Source organism: Amaranthus tricolor, chromosome 13 (assembly GCF_026212465.1).
Source record: "Amaranthus tricolor cultivar Red isolate AtriRed21 chromosome 13, ASM2621246v1, whole genome shotgun sequence".
NCBI lineage: Eukaryota > Viridiplantae > Streptophyta > Magnoliopsida > Caryophyllales > Amaranthaceae > Amaranthus > Amaranthus tricolor.
Genome location: NC_080059.1, coordinates 1,809,673 through 1,830,357, shown reverse-complemented (window position 1 = coordinate 1,830,357; position 20,685 = coordinate 1,809,673). Strand labels below are relative to the sequence as shown.

At 31.0% G+C, this 20,685-nt stretch overlaps 2 protein-coding genes across 3 annotated transcripts; both read left to right on the top strand.

The window, feature by feature from the left end:
- The first annotated feature begins 5,914 nt into the window (after window positions 1-5,914).
- Window positions 5,915-8,169, top strand: LOC130798229 (uncharacterized). Its single transcript, XM_057661131.1, has 5 exons — window positions 5,915-6,502; window positions 6,593-6,892; window positions 6,980-7,114; window positions 7,203-7,579; window positions 7,920-8,169. The coding sequence occupies exons 2-5, from the start codon at window positions 6,674-6,676 to the stop codon at window positions 8,167-8,169; spliced, it is 981 nt and encodes a 326-aa protein (XP_057517114.1). The 5' UTR covers window positions 5,915-6,502; window positions 6,593-6,673.
- A 4,556-nt stretch (window positions 8,170-12,725) lies between these two features.
- LOC130798518 (type I inositol polyphosphate 5-phosphatase 4-like) lies at window positions 12,726-18,791 on the top strand. Of its 2 annotated transcripts, XM_057661541.1 has the most exons (14): window positions 12,742-13,367; window positions 13,562-13,649; window positions 14,250-14,318; window positions 14,488-14,575; window positions 14,652-14,756; window positions 15,019-15,637; window positions 15,740-15,933; window positions 16,015-16,123; window positions 16,236-16,384; window positions 16,503-16,760; window positions 16,840-16,906; window positions 17,585-17,658; window positions 17,757-17,896; window positions 18,340-18,791. In XM_057661541.1, the coding sequence occupies exons 1-10, from the start codon at window positions 13,338-13,340 to the stop codon at window positions 16,726-16,728; spliced, it is 1,677 nt and encodes a 558-aa protein (XP_057517524.1). In that variant the 5' UTR covers window positions 12,742-13,337; the 3' UTR covers window positions 16,729-16,760; window positions 16,840-16,906; window positions 17,585-17,658; window positions 17,757-17,896; window positions 18,340-18,791. The 2 variants fall into 2 exon arrangements, with proteins under 2 accessions (XP_057517523.1, XP_057517524.1); XM_057661540.1 differs by lacking the exon at window positions 17,757-17,896 and having other exon boundaries at window positions 12,726-13,367; window positions 18,340-18,790.
- The last annotated feature ends 1,894 nt before the right edge of the window (window positions 18,792-20,685 follow it).

Sequence of the window (20,685 nt, the reverse complement as noted above, 5' to 3'; positions counted from 1 at the left end):
AATTGGCATTTAAGTGTTAAAATTAGCGTTTTAAGGCTTGAAGTCAATGAGTTTTAAATTTTTTTGGAGAACTCCACGTGGTAACTCTAAAGTATTGGGTTTTCCATGTGGTAACCAAAGTTTTTTAAAAATTCACGCGGTAACCTTGACGTTTACCCAATTCATCCTTCATGACCTTTTTACCCAAAAAGAAACGTTGATTTAGTAATGATAATGATTGTTATACGCGTATTTGACCCTTTTATCAAATCCCGTTGCATCAGAAGCTTATATTGCCCCAAAACATAAACCCTAAAATGTGATTTGGGGGAAAGATGAGAAAGTTAGAGTTTATATTTTGGGGGGAAATATAAGCTTCTGATGCAATGAGATTTGATACAAAGGTTAAATATGTGTACACCTATATTTATCCGCAGTAAACTAACGTTTCTAAAAGTTTTTTGGATAAAAAGGTCATGGAGATTGAATTGGGTAAAACCTCAGGGTTATCGTGTGAATTTTTTAAAAATTTTAGTTACCACATGAAAAACCCAATATCTCAGAGTTACCACGTGAAATTTTCCTTTTTTATTAGACCATTCCTACGAATGTAGGATTACACAGATGCAATAGTTGCATATAAAATTTTATGTTTCAATAATTACTAGTATAGTACGTAAATTACACAATTATCAAACATGAATGTTACAACTCGCTTTCACCATTAACATTCTTAGAAATCGCATGTATGGCATCATCAGGATATCTGCTATCCTTACTTTTTACATTTTTCAAACCTATATTTCCTCCACCATTTCAAATTAGTCTCAATATTAGAAAAATGACACTATTTATCATCACTCTTAATTTGTGATTAGTTTTTAATCTATAGTCAAAATTTAGTCATGTGAGATTTTGTTTTATTCGTCTCATTGCAAAAATTATTAATTTTTAATTTTTATAATTTTTTATTATACATAATTAGAGATATTAAGGATTAAATTAGTGTATTGAACTACATAAAAAAACTAGCGTTGCAAGTAAATTGGAACGAAGAAAGTATGAATCATGCTGGTGGATCCAAATTTAAATTGGTCAAACCTAAAATATGTATTATTTTATAATTCAAAATTCTAAACTAGCTCAAAAACAATGAAAACATAATTCTAGTTTGTTCGACTCAATCTGAATCTAATCCGAATCCCAGAAAATTCAAAATTAACTCAGTTCAATTTATACTTGATATATAATATATTTAAACTGACCTATTTTAAAAGTTATTTGATTCTACATTAATCAAGTCTGTTAATTCAATTCAAATTTGACCCACATAACTCAAAACTTTATGTTTTTCATTTTATTTCGACACATAATATAAGGACAATCAAAAAATCTGAACCTTAAACTATTGTTACTACCACATAATTCTACTTGTTAAATCTATTGCATTGGCAAACAACAATTTTACATTAATAAATGGAATTATATAACTAATAGCTATTTTTGTACGTAATAGACAACTTGTACGTGAGACAATTTCAAAATAAGAAATTTCTATTCTCATAATTTATATTAATTAGACTATTAAACGCATATAATAAAAAACATATTTAACATAAAACTGTCTCATAGATGAATTTATAAGTGGTGGCATAGAATTGGAGTGATTCAAAATTTAAAAGCAAGTACATAACCCCATATTAAGGAGTTACTCCTATGATGGTATGATTCCTCATTCTACTTTTGAACTCAAACTTTTACTTGAACTGATTTTGAGGGCATGCATGTTTTATGGGTTTTGCTTTACTTAAGTTTTGCAATTCTCCATTTTGGGTACAATTCTTATGGTTGAAGTCTTTAAGAGATGACTAACTTCCATCATCTTCCCCAAAAATAATATATTCTTGATATGATGCCTCTCTTGCGTGTCAATCAACTAACTATCTTCAAGGGTAACCTACTACAAGTCATGTTATACCTCCTTTCTTAAAATGAAATTTATTTCACTTTTCTTTTTAATTATTTTTATTATATTTTCTCAGTTTTATTTTAATCATAATCTATACATTTTAAAAAATTTTCATCCACACATTTAACTGAAATTTTCTTCTCATAAACACATTTCTCTTACTTTTTCATAAAAATAAGTTATTTTTATTTTTATTTTACTTTGATTTCAAAGAAATAAAGTAACTCAATTTACGGGAATATTTCGAAATTCATCATAACTTCTTCATTGAATCCAATCGCACATGATTGTACTTGAAATTGTTGAATCCAATTGTACTAATACTCTTGAGTTGTTATTTTTTTTCTATTAAGATAAATATAAATTGTTTTTCAATTATTACAAGAAAAATAAATTTGGGTGACAATAAAAAATGTGGCTCATACATTAAGCAACAAATAATTTTTTTCACTATGATTTTGGCCCTATCAATATTAGTCTACTTAATACAAGAACATTTCAAAATCATATAAAGAATAATGTAAAGGTCAAAACTCAAAACTACGTTCAAAAGTCAACAAGAATAGATATATAAGATTCCCTTACAATTAAAGATCTAGTTGCTCTTTTTTCTAATGATGTTTAAGGTGATTTGCTTCTAATTAAAGGAACAACTACTGAATACAAGTACCTCGCACTACATTGTATATTCCAGAAATAGAAGCCAATTAAATTATCCTTTTATTTTAAAGAATATTATGGTCAAATGTTAGGTGTCTTTCGTGAGGAAAATATTTTGAGTTTAGATGGGCAAATGACTGCTTGTAAAGCTAGTTTAGTCCGTCATTTATTATTTAATTATTGTTATTTTGTCAGTTAAATGGATAAAATTGACTACATTTCTTTGCTCTCTCTAGAGAGGGTACTGATATAGATTGTCTGTTATCTTCTGTCACTCGGACCTTGTTTTAGAGTGGAATATATTGGATTGATGATGATATTGTTATTTGGGGGAGATGATCAGTTTGAATTTTAAGTCAACCTATAAAAATTATAAAATTAAATTGGTTGATTTGGGTTTTTTTTAAGTAAGACTATAGTTTTTCTGACATTCATAAATATAATTAATATGATGCTTTGAGTCGTGTCTGATGGCTCGGATAAGCATGTAGCTTAAAGGGTGAGATGAGGGATGAGTTGCGAAGTGGAGAAACATAGGAGCTTGAACGAGCATACAAGTCTAAGATGTGGCACGTGATGCAAAGTGGAGCTGTTTGAATGAGCATTGGGTGCACTCGAACAAGTAAGGCGGTTCAATCGAACAAAAGTAATATGGTTGCATGCATTTTAGAGTGTTTAGATTGCCGATACTCGAACGAGTAACAGTAAGAGTGCGCTAGAATTATGGGCTTTTTAGTTGAGTAATTTTTCTTTTATCCTTTGGATAAAAATTCGATCTCTACTAGTAATTAGTTACTAGTGACCACTTATATTATTTTTTCTCTTCCTTTTGACTATAGAGAATTATCTTTACCATAAATAAAATAAATATTATTTTAATATTTAATTTTTTGAAATTTATAAAAGAGAAAATGGTGTTTTTAGATGAATTCCATTTTAATATATTTTGAGGTGGTTTCATTTTTACTTTATTAACTAATTAGGTGAGATTTACTATGTTAATCACAAGCTAGTTCTGAAATTTGATTGATAAATGCGCTTAACTAACTAGAACTCACAAGCTGAGTTATACTGGATTGTCATTTGCCATAAACCTAGAATAATTAAATTACGAACACATTCCCCAATAACAAGCACCATGTGATATACAATTAATCCATTAATTAGTTTGCTTAGTCCAATAAATCACTTTGGTTTCCTTAATTACACATTAATAGAATACTTATACTTCTCACTTTGATGGGCCCATATATGCAATATACTTTGTTACTTCTAAGTACATTTGAAGGGTGATTAGCATTTGTTTATTAATGGCTTACTTCAAGATCTAAACTTGCTTTAGTAACATAATAAATTTCAAAAAGAGAGTACTTTTATGAGTTGCACAAAACTCCATGAGATCATGTTTTGTAGATGATGTGGGAGACCCTATTAGCTACTAATCTAGGCTTAAGGATGCTTTTATGGGCTAAACAAGATCCTATATGGATGTAATTAAACTATAATTTCCATCTTCTTAGAGGATACTAATTTATACTAATCCATACATGTATGGTCATTTATCCTATAGAAAGTGAGCTAAAAATCTCTCAAAAGAGCTAAATTCTTGAAGTTTGGAGATTTGCTTAGGGTTTACTAGACATTGTAGTCTAAATTTTAGTCAAAAGAGGATCAAAATTATGCTAAACATTCTTGATTAGTAGGCACATATATATTGTTCTTGTGTAAAGTAACAATTGAAAGGTTTTAGATAAGCATGATCAAAAAAGGTGGGAACCCTATAAACTTCCATGCATATCTCAACTTCTTCATCCGATAAAAATGTGGGTTTATGGTCTAGTTAATTATTTCAAATTTTCAATTATAAAGGGATATAATTATCTAAAAAATGTGAAAATGAAAAAAAATTTAAAATCAACATATATATTGTAAGTATAATTAATCCATCACGTTTCTCTTTGTTGGTTAATTATGTTTGGAAAAATTTATATATGATTTTTTCGTGGATTTAAAGTTTTATTAGGTTTATGATTTTAATGCATGCATACTTTTTATAATTTTTTATGAAGCATATTTATAGATATTAAAATTCGAATTATGCTTTGAAACCTATTCAAAGACATTATATAACCATCAAAATGAAATTAATTAATTAAAGGTGTTTAACAAAACATTTTATAGGGCAATTTTTAGCTTAATTTGATACATTTGAAGGTTAGATGATCAAACCATACAATACTAATGTTTGGTAAATTAGCTAATTAAAATAACTTATTATTATGAACAAGCGGTTTTTGAACAAGTTGCTCATACACTACAAAAAACTCTTGATTTAGCGATGGAAAAATGGCGACAGGAAAAGCTGGTCGCCAACGGCGACGACTAGGCGAGGGAAAATGAGGTCGCAAAAGCAAAAGGCAAGTTGGCGACGACGTAGCGAGGAACACGTGGGTCGCAAAGCAAAAAGAGCAATGGCGACGGCACTTGGCGCGTCGCCCATTGGTCGCCAAACTGAATTTTTCATTTTTTTTAAACTTTTACAATATGGCGATGCACTTCACTGTCGCCCTTCCGTCGCCAAATAAAACATTTGGTTTTTATTTTTTTCCAGATTCTGGGCGACGGGTGCCCTGGTCGCCTGGGCGTCGCCTATTTTCTCTTTCTTGTTTGTTTTTTATTTAATAATTTGGTGACGGGTATGTTACGTAGCCCTTTGGTCGCCATATTTTTGAATTTGAATTCAACAATGGCGATGGTTTGTTTATCGCTTTTTCATCGCCGTTTTGTCGCTATGTTATTCTACAAATAGCCCACTGATTGTTGTCCATCGTAGTATATTTTTGAAGCTTTGGAAGCTAAAAAATTTGTAGTATATTTTCGAAGCATTGGAAGCTAAAAAATTTAAAAAGGTTAGTGAGTTTTTTGTTTTTTTTTTATATGAGTTAATTTTATTTATTTTTATTATTTATATTTTGTTTCTATTGTCATTAATTTTATTATTTAATTTGTACATATTTTATTTTCTTTGTTATTTTCTTGAGTTTTTATATTTTTTATTATTTTATATTTTATTTTAATTGACATTAGTTTGCTTTATTAGTTTTTATTAGAATAATTACATTATTATTATCATATATATATTTTTATTGTCATTAACTTAATTTATTGATAACTTGAATGATTATGTTATTATATTATATTTAGGTGTTAAAAATGAGTTCTAGGCAAGAAAGAAGTTGGATGTACAACCGACGAAAAAAATGAAAAGTTTAGTTTAAGATTTATTAGAGGGTTGGAAGAGTTTTTAGATTTTGCTCGTACACAAAGCATGAGTTCTGAGATTAGATGTCCTTGTAAAAAGTGTAAAAATTGTTGTTTTAAGGAAGTAGATGAAATAAGGGAACATCTAATGAGAAGGGGGTTTGTTGAAAATTACTATGAGTGGGAATATCATCAGAACACAGAGATAGGAACAACATCTGATGTTGCAGCGGAAGTCGGAGAGCAATCGTCATACAATCCAAATCCATACGCACAGATGGTGCATGATGCAGCAGCAAGTGTGTTTCCAGGCAATTACCATCACTTTTTTCCCTCGTGATTCCGTTCAAAATATGGATGAGAACGATGGAGACGATCCTCGTTCGAATCTTCCATGGCTACCCGTCATAAACAAGTAAATCTTTTAATTATCTTATTATCATTAATATTTATTCAATATTAAAATTTCAATGTTTACTAATTTTCTTAATTATTGTAAGATTTAATCCGATATCCGGAAATACGATTGCATCCAAAATAAGGGCTACCTTCAATCATAGGCAAGATGTCGATGGTAGTACTTGGAAGGGTGTGACAAAACACACCAAAGATTTTTATTTTAATGAATTTAAGGTAAAATTATTATTTTGTTCTTTATTTTTAGACTTTGTTATGTATAAATTATTTAAAATAATTTATTTGATGGAATATTTATTTATTTAGAAACAATACAAATGGGACCCTCGTCTCAAACATTTTGTTCGAAGGTCGTGGGAAGAAAAAGCGGCAAAGCGCTATTCGGATATGCTTTTCAAATGGCGTAAGACGTTGAAAAGCAAGCCCGAATTTAAACCTCCTTCCATCGATAATGAGACCTGGGCGCGATGGAAGGCAGATTGGGAACGCCCAGATAATAAAGTCGTTTCGGCTAGAAATTCCTCCAACCGACGTGGAGGAAAAGACAGAGCTGAAGCCACCCATTTAGGTGGCTCAATCCCGCACGCCAGAACAATGCGGGATTTGGTAAGTATTTTGTCAATTAAGTATTCTTATATTGAATTTTTTTCTTATCTTTTCTTAGTTTTAAGTCATTTTTTTTAATTATTTCAGGAACAATCACAAGGTCAAAGACCCACGGCCTACGAAATATTTACCCGAACGCATGGGGTCTTTGACAATGACACAGGAGATTGTTCCCAATGGACAAATAGCAAATGGACAAATAGCAAGTCACAAAAAGTTAATGTAATAATTATTAAACTTGTTTATTTATTTATTTTTAGTATCAATTAATATTTAGTTTATTGGTAATTGATTTATTTTTTTATTGTAGGATGAATATCGTTCTTTGATGGAGGAGAATCCAACTCGCGACCCAAGTAAAGTTTGGTTGGATGCAATAAAAAACGTAGAAAGCGGGTCAAATAAAAAATACAAAAAAAGCAAAGAGGTTTTTGGGGTTGGTTCCGCCTCTCAGATTATTTATCCTCCCGAGCCAACGGAAATTTCGTCTTCTCAGCCTGCACAACCTGATTATGACGCCATCATACAACAAAGGTTTGCGGACTTAGAAGCCCGGCAAATGGAGTTTAATAATCAATTATGGGAAGCGATTCGAAGAGGAAATGCTCAGACAGCCTATGAGTATCATCAAAGGATGACTGAACAATTAGCACGAGAACGAGAACAATTTATGAAATTCCTTGAGTCGCATTTCAATTTAAATCAACCCCCTCCTCCACCTCCTCAATGAATGATTAAAAATATTTGTAATTTTTGTGACTTTGTAAATAAACTTTAGATTTATATATAATATTTTCAGTTTTTTCATTTTAATATATTTGTTTTATGTGTTTATATTTATATTTTATAATTGTAACTAATATAAAATATATATAATAATAATATTTATAACAATAACAGTAGTAATATTAATAATAATAATAATAATAATAATATTAATAAAAATAATAATAATACTAATAATGATAATACTAATAATAATAATAGTAATAATAATAATGAAACGGTAATAAAATTTCCTACACAGTATAAAGGTAATTATTGCAAGCGACGGCATAGCGACGGATACGTGGTCGCTAAGCTGTAAAGTCAAACAGATTAGTCTTATCAATGCACGCAGCGTTGGCGACGGCAGAGGTGGTCGCCCGTTGGTCGCCAGTCCATGTCAGATTAGTCCATGTCAGATCTGCATTGGCGACGGCATACTTCGTCGCCCATTAGTCGCTAGCTTATTACCTTTTGGGCGATGGAAACTTTCGTCGCCCGCTTATCGCTGAGTCTTCGTTTAAAAATCAGCGAGGAAAGAGCGTCCATCTAGGGGTTAGCGACGAAGAGATTAGCGACGACCACGTAAGCTGTCGCCCGCCGGTCGCCAACCCTTCTTTTTGACCATTTAGCTATCATATGGCGACGAAAACGTCTGTCGCCATTTTAATAGTTTTTTGTAGTGATAGTAGCAGGTTCAAAATGACATTGGCGAATCAATTAATAAAATCAGATGGTCAGCTATCCACTATCAGCCGCTTGCCAAATACTCCAATAATTTCCACATAATCTAAAGACCCACCCACAAAATATAAGTAGAAAGTGATTAGTGTTGATGAAATAAGGAACCAGTGCAAAAGTAAATGTGCCTGTTAGCACTCCCAAAAGGCAAACATTCAATTCTTATTGAGAGTTTCTTAATTAACATTTAAGGGAAAAATGGGAAATTGATACTGTTTCATCTTGATTACCGAACTAATTAAACGCAGAACTATAACATTTGCTTAATACAAGAAGTTCTTGGTTTATGGATTTGGGAAAATAGAGAACATGCACAAGATTAATGGTGAGTTTCTACTTTCTATGATGTGAATGATTCACTCTTCTATGAATGAATAATGATAAACCCTTGTAGGGAAGATAGTAGTTGAATAGCAGAATACTATATTGATAGTATAGTATTAAATCAATCAATGTATAAGCTACACTACGGGCCGCGTGGCTGAGGGAGGCCCGACCTTTTGTTCCAATTATCATCCAATGTATTTTTAACTCCTTTTCTTACTAATTTACAAGGTAAGGGCCGATTAAATAACACAATATTAAATAAAATTTAATGGTCAAAAAAATAGATTCAAAATTGAAGTTTTGTGTTTGAATCTTAATATAAGCTATATAATTGTTTATTGTTAAATTTCTTTTAAAAATAATAATATAATGAATTTTTTGTCTTAAAATATAAATTTCCCATTTTGAAATATTTTAACTCATTTTAATATTATTGTTTGCTAGTCTATTGTCTGTTTGACCCCTGAGTATAATATTTTGATTTCGTTTATGTTTGTTGTAAAAGAAATAAGAAAAAGTGTAACAACATTTTTAAGATATAGAAATATAGGGTGACAATTGATTGCTCATGAAATATACTTATACATTATATTTGATGAGAAAATTATGGTATACTTATTTTTCAACCAAAATTTTGGTATTTCGATATATATTTTTATATAGATTGGTATAAGAAATTTTTTTATTCAGTTTATTGAACAGAAAAATTCTTGCACTCAAGAAGAATGAGAAAATTAATTTTTTTTAGGTAGTGAAAATAAAACTCATGTCACGAGAATAAAAACAAAAGCGTTCAACCACTAAGCTATTCTAAAATTCTTAAATAGAATATACTCTAAAAATTAACCATTAGGTAATAAATTATTAAAGCCTTTACTTTTATTTAAGTATTTTAATTACATTTATTCAGTTGAAAAAGGTTGTTTAACTAAACTTGGCATGTTTCAAGAATTGGGTACCAACCAATTAATTAAGACAACAGAAGGTTCATAAAATCTTGGCCAAATATGTCAAAAGCTGTACCACAACTAGCAGTTATTAATCACATTTTACTGTCTTAAAATTCATAAGTTAGAATTTACTGAATTTCATCAAATAAAAGAACGTGGAAAATCAAAATCCAACCTCTCCTAAATCTTTTTAATTTCTTTTTTTGCTCAGAATTAATATCATAATTGATAAAAAAAAATATCGATATTTGGTGAATTAAAAGTTTAGGTAATCTTTAGTGGTGCTGTAGTTGTTTCCACATTTTATATTGTTTCAAAATCAAACATATTGTTTTAAATTTTATCTTTACTACAACATATACAGTTAATTAAAAATCTAAATATCTTAACATCTACAATTATATAGCTACAACTAACCAAAAGTAACAAATAGTCGAATATTAAAAAAGCCTAATAATTATCCTACATCTACCTTGCACTGAATATACTTTAACTAATTAAATTTCAATTTTATATAAAGTATATAACTTTTGATTTAAAAAGTATTTATCTCTACAAAATCTTACCAACTGAGCTAGTTAACATTTTTTTAATTTTGATTATTTAAATTTTATCTTTGTTTAATAGACTTTTTGACTTTTTAAGTGATGATTAGGAAAGCAAAAATGAAGGGGGACAGTGCCAGGATGTTCATAAGATGATAGGAATAAGAGTACCCAGCTGCCCAGGATGAGTACAATTGTGTACTATTGGTGAATTCATGATTGTGGGATAGGTTAGGCCGGTGAAGATTTGGTAAATTATTAGTAACTTATCCGTATTTATCAAATAAGAGCATATTATAATTAGATGCATCCAAACCATACTTACTACTTCATCTGTTTTAAAATGCTTGCAACGTTTGCTTTTCACACGGTTCAATGTATTAATTCAATTTTTAATATATATAATTATGTATAATAAAAATTATATAAATATTAATAATCTTTGTATCGAGACGAATCAAACAAAACCTCACTTGACTATGTTTTAACTTATATATTACAATTTATCACAAATTAAGAAAGATAAGTGAATAATGCTTGTATTTCCAACATTGCGACGATATTGGAACGGGAAAGTAGTATGATTATCCATAAAATTAAGAGTAATCAACTATTCTATTCTAATGTTTACTTGTTATAACAACTATTACAACTAATAAGTATTGCTTACTGTTCAGCTTCTTTGATTTTGGATTAGGATTGAAAAAATTTTACAGAAATTCATAATGTAATAAATTCAAACAAATAGAAGAGTATGTATTGGGGTACAAATTTAGCCATGAAAAATTGCGTCTCATGAATATTGGTGCTAAGGTACTTGGAATTTATAATCAGACTCTAATCAGATAATTAAGGGTTAAAAATGTGAGAGATTAAGTCAGAAATGTCAAAATAAATTGATGTAGCTATATAGATAGGAAAACTAAGAGCAAATTCTACTATATCCCAGTCTCCTTTTCGTTGACCAGAAGATAACTCTAATTTGAGTCATTGAAGACACTCCTAGAATAAATGTTTTTGCTATTAATGATCTACCCTTTACTTATAAGGCAAATAGACCTTCTATTTACATTGTACAATTATTGATCTTTATGGGTGTTTTTGTTTTTGATATTTTATTAAATGTGGAAGTATATATCTTTATTTCATTATATACGTTTTATATTTTCTCTATACGATACGGTAATAACAAGTTGCTCAACATTTTTATTATTATTATGTTATTGGCAACATATGTAAGTTTGCATTTTGATTGCTAAGTTTTTTTTAAGAGAAGTTGACAATTTGTTAATTAACAATGAGAGTCAACCTTCTTAGTGTAAACTATGAACTATAGATGAAATTGTACTCTTTTTGTAACTCCACATAAAACCCTAATTCATTAGTGAAACAAAATACACTTTCATCATATTTAATACATGTAATAAATTAATTAAATATATTCTCATCTTACTTTTGTCCAAACGAAAGAATTTATTTAAGCAATTTCTTTTAGTTTTTTATCCTTTTAGTAATTTTAATAAATTAGATTCAATTTTATTTTGTATACTATTGATTGTTTTGAGTTTTGACATATACACAATGTGATTTGTTACCATAAATATAGATGCTAATTGATCACATACTTAATGTTAGCACAACCATATCAATTTGTAATTTGATATCTAATCAACATAAATATTCCTTAGTTATATTCCATTTATATTCAATGAATACATGTGTACTATAAACGTACAATTCATTAATTTCCTTATCATACACCCCTCAATTATAAAAATCTTGAAAAGGAGAAATACAATATAAACCCAAAAACTACAATTTGTTTTATTTCAAGGTAAAAAGGATTCCCAACATGTAATAGAAAAGGGGAATGAAATAACTAGTGATAATAATCAAACATAATTAGTGATTTTAGACCTTATTTATACCCTTTTATCCACTGGATTAATTTATGATTGTCGGTCTGAAAATTATAATTGGAGAATGACCTTTAATTTAGTGTAAAAAAAGTACTTGAAAAAAATTTCAGCTAATCTTATGAGATATCGTTTCACAGTGGGAAGGCCTCTAAACAATAAGTTAATATTTCCATAATGTATATTAGTTAAAGTCATTTAAGTTATGTATGAGCCGCTTCTTACGGTAACAATCATCTCATACAAAAACATCATCATCATCTTACCGATTATATCTCTCTCATAGAAAACTATGATCAGAGTTTGAGGAGGAAAGGAAGGCGGCAACTTATATCTATAAAAGAGAGTGCGACCAAAGAATCTCTCGGTTCAAGAAAAACTTACAAATAAAAAAATGGTTAATCTAACCTATACACGTGGTGCATAAATTTAAATTACAAAATAAATAAATTTTTCAAAATATTTCAGAGACTATTACAAATCATATTTCAAATATATTTAAAATTAGTGTCTCAAACCTCAATTTAAATACCCAATTTCCCCTGCACTTTATTCTCTTCAAATATAGATTCTTTAGCCTTGTTATGTTGAATACTAACCAGCATTAGAAGAAGAGAGATTAGTCTTCTTTCTTTATGTCCCCCACATTGTATTGTTCCTCTTACCTCTTCTTTCAGAATCTCATTGTCATACTTCTTACTGTCTCCATCCCTTTCTTTCCTAATTCCTCTCCTTCCTTTGTCTCTTCCTATGTTTCTTCTCATTTGCCTTTCCCCTCTTCTTTCCTCTGTTTTTTTTCACAACCAATCCTTTTGTTTACTTCAAATGTATTATTATGACTTGTGTTAACCAAGTTTTCTAACTTCCTTTTACTTATTTAACTACTATTTCGAATACCCATCAACCAAATTTGCTTAAAAATATGTTCTTTCTTTGTTAAACTTGATTTCTTTCTCTTCATCTTGTGAGAAAATTAGAAATATAAGAAAAGATTGGATCTTTTGTTTCTTCTTTTCATTCTAACTTTTAATGATTGGTTTGAGAGAAACTTGATCCTCTTCAACATTTTTTTGTTGGGATAACTCCACTTTTTATTTTTTTTTTTCAAATTTGTGGTATAAATTGATCTTGAATCCAAGTATATACCAAAAAGAAAGAACTCAAATTTGTGGGTAGTGTTCTATATGAATTACTGAAAACAATGACAGATGGGAGCTACAAAAAGAGCAAGGTGTGTTTGTATGAGAAATGCACATAAATCTATAAAAAAAAATAACCTCTTTGTTACCGCTAACAAGGGTAAGGTTGGTAAGGTTGCGTACATCAGACCACAAATGCCATTTAACGGCGTTGGGGTAATAAAATATTGTTATTATTTTAATTTTGGGATGACAGATTTATAATTGTTGATTTGCATAAATGAAGCTTTCATGGCCCAAAACATTGGTGAAGAAATGGTTAAATATCAAGAGTAAAGCTGAAGAATTTCATGCAGATGATATCTTCTTTGAAGGTGATTTTCTCTTTTTTTTCTTTCTCGATAAAATTGAGAAGAAATCCAATACTAACAATAATGAGGGTTCTGGACTGACCAATTTTCAGCTCCCAAGATTCAAAATTTATGCTACATGACCTTTTACTGGTTAAATATTTGATGTGATTTTAACTTGTGATGACTTTCTGATTCTTGTAAAATGTGCAAATTCATCCTTATGTGGGGGGTAATATTTGGATCAAAACTGTTTTATTCACCTTTATTTTGGTTTTTATTGTCATATGAACTTGTGTTAACAGTAAAAGATTTATCCCATGTTCTTTATACACCCTTCTTTTCCCTATCCTTTGGGGTTAAGAAATGGGGTGTGTAATTCAAGAAGTTTTAGAGTTGGGTACAAGAATTCTATACATAGAATCTAGTCTCAGGTCTGTCTAAGCCAAATCATTTGACTATAAATCGTTATATTGAATTGTATAACATATAATCCAGATGAACGGTAGATTGAGTTTATTCAGCACATATGCACGAGTTTATCCCAACTTCTACTAGTATTTTGAAATTGCCCGTGATTTTTTTGCTTCATCAACTTTTTTCCTACTATGGTTTTATTTCCAGGTTGTGATGAAGATTGGAGAAACAATTTGTCTGAGAGAGGGGCATGCACTCTCAAGAAAAGCAAAACAGGTTCAGATCAGTCACATTATATTGCTTTTGGACCACCCTACTCCTTAAATTCCATACCAAATGCTATTTTTCCAGGAATTACTTTTTGCATTTTTTTTCTTGTGCTTTAATCTCATTGTTACATATCTTGTTATGCTTATCCTAATCCTAATCTTTTTGGGTTAATCAGAAAGGCCATATAGAAGGAGTTATGATCGTCCTCGCCGCGTTAAGATTGATTTAGATACTACTCAAGTCACTGATGTAGAAAATTATAGGTTAGGCCTAAATTTCTTTAACAAATTTAAATGAAAAGAGATATAATTTTGACAAAATTAATTGTTATTCATTTAGGATCTTTGTAGCAACATGGAATGTAGCTGGAAAATCTCCTCCTAGTCATTTGAATCTTGAAGATTGGCTTCATACATCACCTCCTGCTGACATTTATGTTCTTGGGTGTGTTTTGATCTTCAAACTTCAAATTTAGGTTTTTTTAAATGTTTGCATTTAATTCTTATAATGTAATTTGCCCGTGAGCTTAGGGTCTCGTTGGCTGCAACCTCCTTATCTCATCTGATAAGGGTAGGGTCTGTTGTCATCCAACTCTCCCTAATGCTTTATCATAGCTTCTATGAGCGGGATATACTGGGTATGATAATAATGATGATGATGATGATGACGATGAATGTAATTTGGCCCGATTATTGTTGGTTTTCAGCTTTCAGGAAATTGTTCCTCTGAATGCTGGTAATGTTTTGGGTACAGAAGACAATGCACCAGCTAAGAAATGGCTATCACTAATTAGAAGAACACTAAACAGTCTTCCTGTTTCAAGTGATTATTATCGAACACCTTCGCCAGTCCCTGATCCTATTGTAGAATTAGATTCTGACTTTGAGGGATCAACAAGACAAAAGGCCTCTTCGTTTTTTCATAGACGGTCGTTTCATTCCCTTAGTCGGAGCATGAGGGTAGACAATGATATGTTGGAGCCCCAACCACGGCTTGATAGAAGGTTTAGTATTTGTGATCGTTTTATGTCGGGACAAAGGGCTTTTGATTATGATCCTAATTATCATTACTACTCCTCGGATGATGAAAACGCCAATGAATCACCGGTTGTACCACATTGTTCACCTATGTCCTATTACAATGGAAGTTTTCCCATGGAGGAGACTGAAAGACAAGGCGGTCAGTCAAAGTACTGTATGGTTGCAAGCAAGCAAATGGTGGGGATATTTCTCACTGTTTGGGTAAGAAGTGATCTAAGAAATGATGTTCAGAATATGAAAGTATCATGTGTAGGAAGAGGATTAATGGGGTATCTCGGAAACAAGGTACTTGAATATTTAGGAAAATAGACTTTTGTGCTTTGAGACCCTTCGATGAGGCATGAATTCAAACTTATATAAGAACTTGGTATATGTTTCTTTTTGCAGGGTTCGATTTCTATAAGCATGTCTTTGCATCAAACGAGTTTTTGTTTCGTTTGTAGTCATCTAACTTCAGGGCAAAAAGAGGGCGATGAGCTACGAAGGAACTCCGATGTCATGGAGATACTTAAGAAGACTAGATTTCCTCGTGTTCATGGCATCGGTGATGAGCATTCTCCTCAGCAAATTTTGGACCATGAGTAAGAAATCTTTTCCTTATAACGTTGACAAATTGCAGCTCTTTGTCTAGACTTTGTGATATATATAAAATTTCTTTGCAGTCAAATCATTTGGCTTGGGGATTTGAATTACCGGATTGCACTGTCTTACCGGTCTGCCAAGGCTCTCGTTGAGATGAGAAACTGGAAAGCACTGCTTGAGAATGATCAGGTACGCGTCTGACGTATGAACTACTATATCTGATCCCGATATATTGATCTTTATACCCTTTTGTTTATGCAGAACAATACTTGGTCTGAATGATGTTTTGTGTTGTATGCAGCTAAGCATACAGCAGAGACAGGGGCGTGTTTTCGAGGGATGGAACGAAGGAAAAATATGCTTCCCTCCTACGTACAAATACTCCCAAAACTCGGACAGATATGCTGGTGCCGATACACATCAGAAAGAAAAGCGAAGAACTCCCGCATGGTAAATCTTGTGTATATGTTTCACATTTTAATGCTTTTCGAAATTGTCACGATTTTATCGAAACTTCGGATACTTGAGTAGTTATACCTTCTTATTTAGCTATCGGTTGCTTATGAAGGTGTGATCGTATTTTATGGTTCGGGAAAGGCCTTCGTCAACTATCTTATGTTCGTGGTGAATCCAGATTCTCCGATCATAGGCCAGTTTATAGCGTGTTTTTAGCGGAGGTACAGTCTATAAACCGAGGCAGAATCAAGAAAAGTATGAGCTGCTCAAGTGCCCGGATTGAAGTGGAGGAGCTACTGCCTCAAGCTCATGGATATGGTGGATTCAATTATTACTAAAAGGATTGATTTTCTTCATATCAAACAATTTGGTAGAATACTATTCCTCTTTTCTTCCAAGCATCTAAATATCACTTTCAAAAATTTTGAAGTTCCTGAACTTCTGTGCAGGTAATATTCACAAGAAAAGACCAGATGTTCCTTGTTTAGGTGCACATTGCAAAAGAACCTTTGGAAGGTAAATTACCAAAACAATAAATCAATCACTTTTCTATTATATTTATCTTTAGTTACGCGCTTTAATTTTGTTTTCGTCCTTGTGCTCTTGCATTTTAACAACAATGTCAAAGCTTTAATCTCAAAAGACAGAGTCGGATACACTAACCACTCGATCAGTTTTAGTGGTCATCTTTATTTTTAGCATCAATTTAGGAGGGTATGTGCCAATCAAAGAACCCAATTTTTTTTGTTTCTCAACATTTACAAAAAAAAAAAAAAAAAAAAAAAAAAAAAAAAAAAGACAAGTTGCTCTTTTTCTCCGTTATCTCATTGTCCAAGAACAATACCAAAACCTTAATCTCAAAATATCGGGATCGACTACATAAACAAATAGATCAGATCTAGTAGCTGCCCATCATTCATTACGATTTCTACCGTCTCAACATGTAAGCCTAAATCCTTCATACCCTTTTCCAGTCATGTCCTTCATGTCATCTTCGGTTTTCTTGTTCTTTTCATATACATTCCCGAGTCAAATTTGTGATGAAAACTCCTATAAAAAAGAAAGTAAATTCAAATTCATTTAATAATTTTTTCATCCTGTTGTATTATATATCTTATGCAAAGCCCATAAGTCAAATTGCATCAAATTTCTAAAGGCAAGTAACACTTAGTTTTTGGTCCCCCTAATATGTAGGTAGTGGCACTGTTACAATGCAAGTGAGTATAATGGTGAAAGTGACATCCCACCATCATCCTTCCCCAAAAAAGGTTAGTTCTTTTACTCCTTCTGTTATTGCTGTTATTCTTCATTCCCTTATGAATCTTCCCCTTTGCTAATTCTCTGTTTTCTCTTATATCTTCTTCAGAATAAGTACTCTTACTAAATAGGTCAAACTTGAGCAATTCCTTGCTACTAACCCCACAACTCTGATACTTACCATTTTTTCAACTTCTATCTACCTCTTGGAGAAACCTAGACTCTTTGAATCCTACAAAACCCATAATAGTAAGTTAGAAAACGCGCTAAATTAAGCGTTTCCCATTTGCTTATCCCCTTTTATTGAGTATGTAACATATCTTAGTCATGGTTGAAGTTGTTGGAAATACTTTACATATGAGGAAGATCCCAAATCACTAAAATAGTGGGTTGCAGACTTGTATGTATTGTTTGGGGGGTAATCCTCTAAATACCATATGGTTTTAGGGAACAATGAACCTCATCAAATGTGTATACAAGTCAATTATTATTACCCGTGCGTTTGTGGACCGAAGTTCACAGAGTCACAGGTGCCCTCTGGGTGTGTCTACACGAGTGGGCTCACGGGGTCATTATGTGATGAATTGTCACGGCCTAACAGAAGTCCTACTTTAATATGTCCTTCAATTAAAAGCTTTAATCTCACATTTTTGTGCAACTTTTATGCTAAGTTGTTCCTTTTATAAATGCAGGTTAATATTATCACACTTCAAACATGCCAAATAGTCAGATTTCGACAGATATTCACCATTTTTCCTAGTAAAAAACTTGAAGATGTTCATTTGTTAACTAGGGTGAAATGCCCAAAATACAAGGCTAGACTCAATAGTGTTCAATCACCGAGATTTTGCCTCCTCCAAGCTGCGTATAATCGCGTACTTATTTGGCAATAAGCCGAATGTGAAGTAGATATAGGAATGTAAGGTGACAATTTTTACAATTGCAAGTACAAAGGAGCAAAAAGATGAACATAATCTTTGCAGGTTGTTCAAGAGTTGTACTATCCATGTATAAAGCTACTTACATGTAGGACTAAGAGATGGCAATATGTAATGACAATCATTTTTTGGACAGTAATACAAAGTAAAAGAACAAAGAAGAAACATTCAAGTTTTGATTGATCAATAAGCTTCTTTATTCAGTACTTGTTCTGTTTCTTCTTCTTTTTGCCATTCCTAATCATTTTACTGGTTAAGGTACATAACCAAAAGGAATAGATTTTATTTTATATGTACTATTTACATTTTTAACCTTTATTATTTCTTTAAAAAATAATCACACGTGATCACACACCAGAAAATTAGAGAGATATTAGCTAACATATAAGCTTGATAGACTAATCTTATTACCAATTCATTTTATGATGGAACTTTATTGAGTTTGAGTGCAACTAACTCTGCTCTTATGCGGGTCTTATTGTGTACAAATCCAATAACAAATTTATCACTATTACTAATTACAAAGCAAAATAAAGGTAAATTTACCCTTTTTAACACTGTACTTTTGGTTTTGGTTGTGTTAAAGTTACCTTGATGGTAAAAAGAATCTATACACTCATCATACTCTATGCAATGATGCAAATACCAACATGTCAGCTTCTTTAAGTCTTCAAGTACAAATGAAATTTAGGTGTGAGTCTATTTAGGTTATGACTCGAGTCATTTGATTAAAAATTATATTAATGTTGAATTCTATATAATACAAAATAAAATAATGACCGTCTAAAGAGTTTTTTATATAGATAAATGTTTAGTCCACCTTATATTAGTATTATAAATGCTCTTATTAATTAAGCATATTATTATTTGTAGCTCTTACATCATTTGTAGCTCTTAGGAGTCAAGAGCATTAAAAGAACACAAAGTTTATTTATTTGAAGGTGTTTATTACTTCCACTATTATTTTGGATTTGTAGTATCAAACTAAAGTCGAGGAAAGTATTTGTGTCCAATGTATAAACTCAAAGCTAAGACAATAAAAAAATATGCCTCTTAATTTTGCTAAATACATAAATAAAAGTTGATTATGGCTTATAAGTATATTCGATACATTTCATAAAATATTGTTAGCTAAAAATTTATGATAAAATTAGGGACAAATCCCTTTTAGAGACTATAATTTCTTTTTTATTTGGCTAGTTTCATAGTGTTGCCTTTATTTCTATTTGTGACATAGAGAAAATGATAGTCCTCATAAAAAGAGTCAATACAAATGAGTGGGTCACATTTATATATGATTTACTAGGATGCAAGACTAAGCCAATCTCTTGGGTCTTGACCAAAAGTTGCAAGACAAATATGTATGACAAAGTGTAAAATATTAGTTGTTTGAATAGATTCCAAGACATATTAGTATTAAAAATTCTTATGAAAGAGTCTTTTTGAAAGACTACCTTTTATGTGCCGGCCCATTTAAAAAAAATAAATTAAAAACATGTAATTATGGCAGTTAAGAGTTAATTATGTCAAATAATGTGTAATTGGAAACTGCAACCCATCATTATTTTGTCCCTTGTAATACACACCATTTCCCTTACCCAAAACTATAACATCATTTAAAAAAAAATAAAAAAAAAAAACACACACACTACTTTCCTCATTCAGAAACCTATCATTTTCCCTTCGCCATTTCCCTTTCTTTTCTTCCTCTCGTTTTCTTTCTCTTGTGTGCATTTCGCCATTTTTTTCAAGCAAAGACATTATCTAGTTCCTTCGTCTAAAACCAGGTATGGTTAAATTATAGTTTTTTTCTTTTTTTTTCGCATGCAATTTTTAGTTATTTTTTGTTGTTAATTTTTTTTTTCGCCATTTTTCGAGTGTTTTATTCCATTACTAACCAAATTCTATTCTTTAATGAACTAAAATTCGAAATTTTTTTTATTTTAGACATGGATGATGACATAAACCCTAGCATCTGCAATGGAAAATTTGAGAAGACCAGACAAAAATCCCGAAACGAATGGTGATCTTCAAGGTTCCAGCCCAAAACCAAAAAGGAAGAAGGCTAAACTATGCTATGTCAAATTGAAAACAAATGAA

Excerpts from the sequence above, each read along its gene's own strand:
- LOC130798229 (XM_057661131.1), top strand. The coding sequence starts at position 6,674 with ATGCTTTTCAAATGGCGTAAGACGTTGAAAAGCAAGCCCGAATTTAAA. Across the intron at positions 7,115-7,202 it reads GCAAGTCACAAAAAGTTAAT|GATGAATATCGTTCTTTGAT; the intron begins GTAATAATTATT and ends TTTTTATTGTAG. Across the intron at positions 7,580-7,919 it reads TTTATGAAATTCCTTGAGTC|TATAAAGGTAATTATTGCAA; the intron begins GCATTTCAATTT and ends TTTCCTACACAG.
- LOC130798518 (XM_057661541.1), top strand. The coding sequence starts at position 13,338 with ATGACAGATGGGAGCTACAAAAAGAGCAAG. Across the intron at positions 15,934-16,014 it reads CAGCAAATTTTGGACCATGA|TCAAATCATTTGGCTTGGGG; the intron begins GTAAGAAATCTT and ends ATTTCTTTGCAG. Across the intron at positions 16,124-16,235 it reads CACTGCTTGAGAATGATCAG|CTAAGCATACAGCAGAGACA; the intron begins GTACGCGTCTGA and ends TGTTGTATGCAG.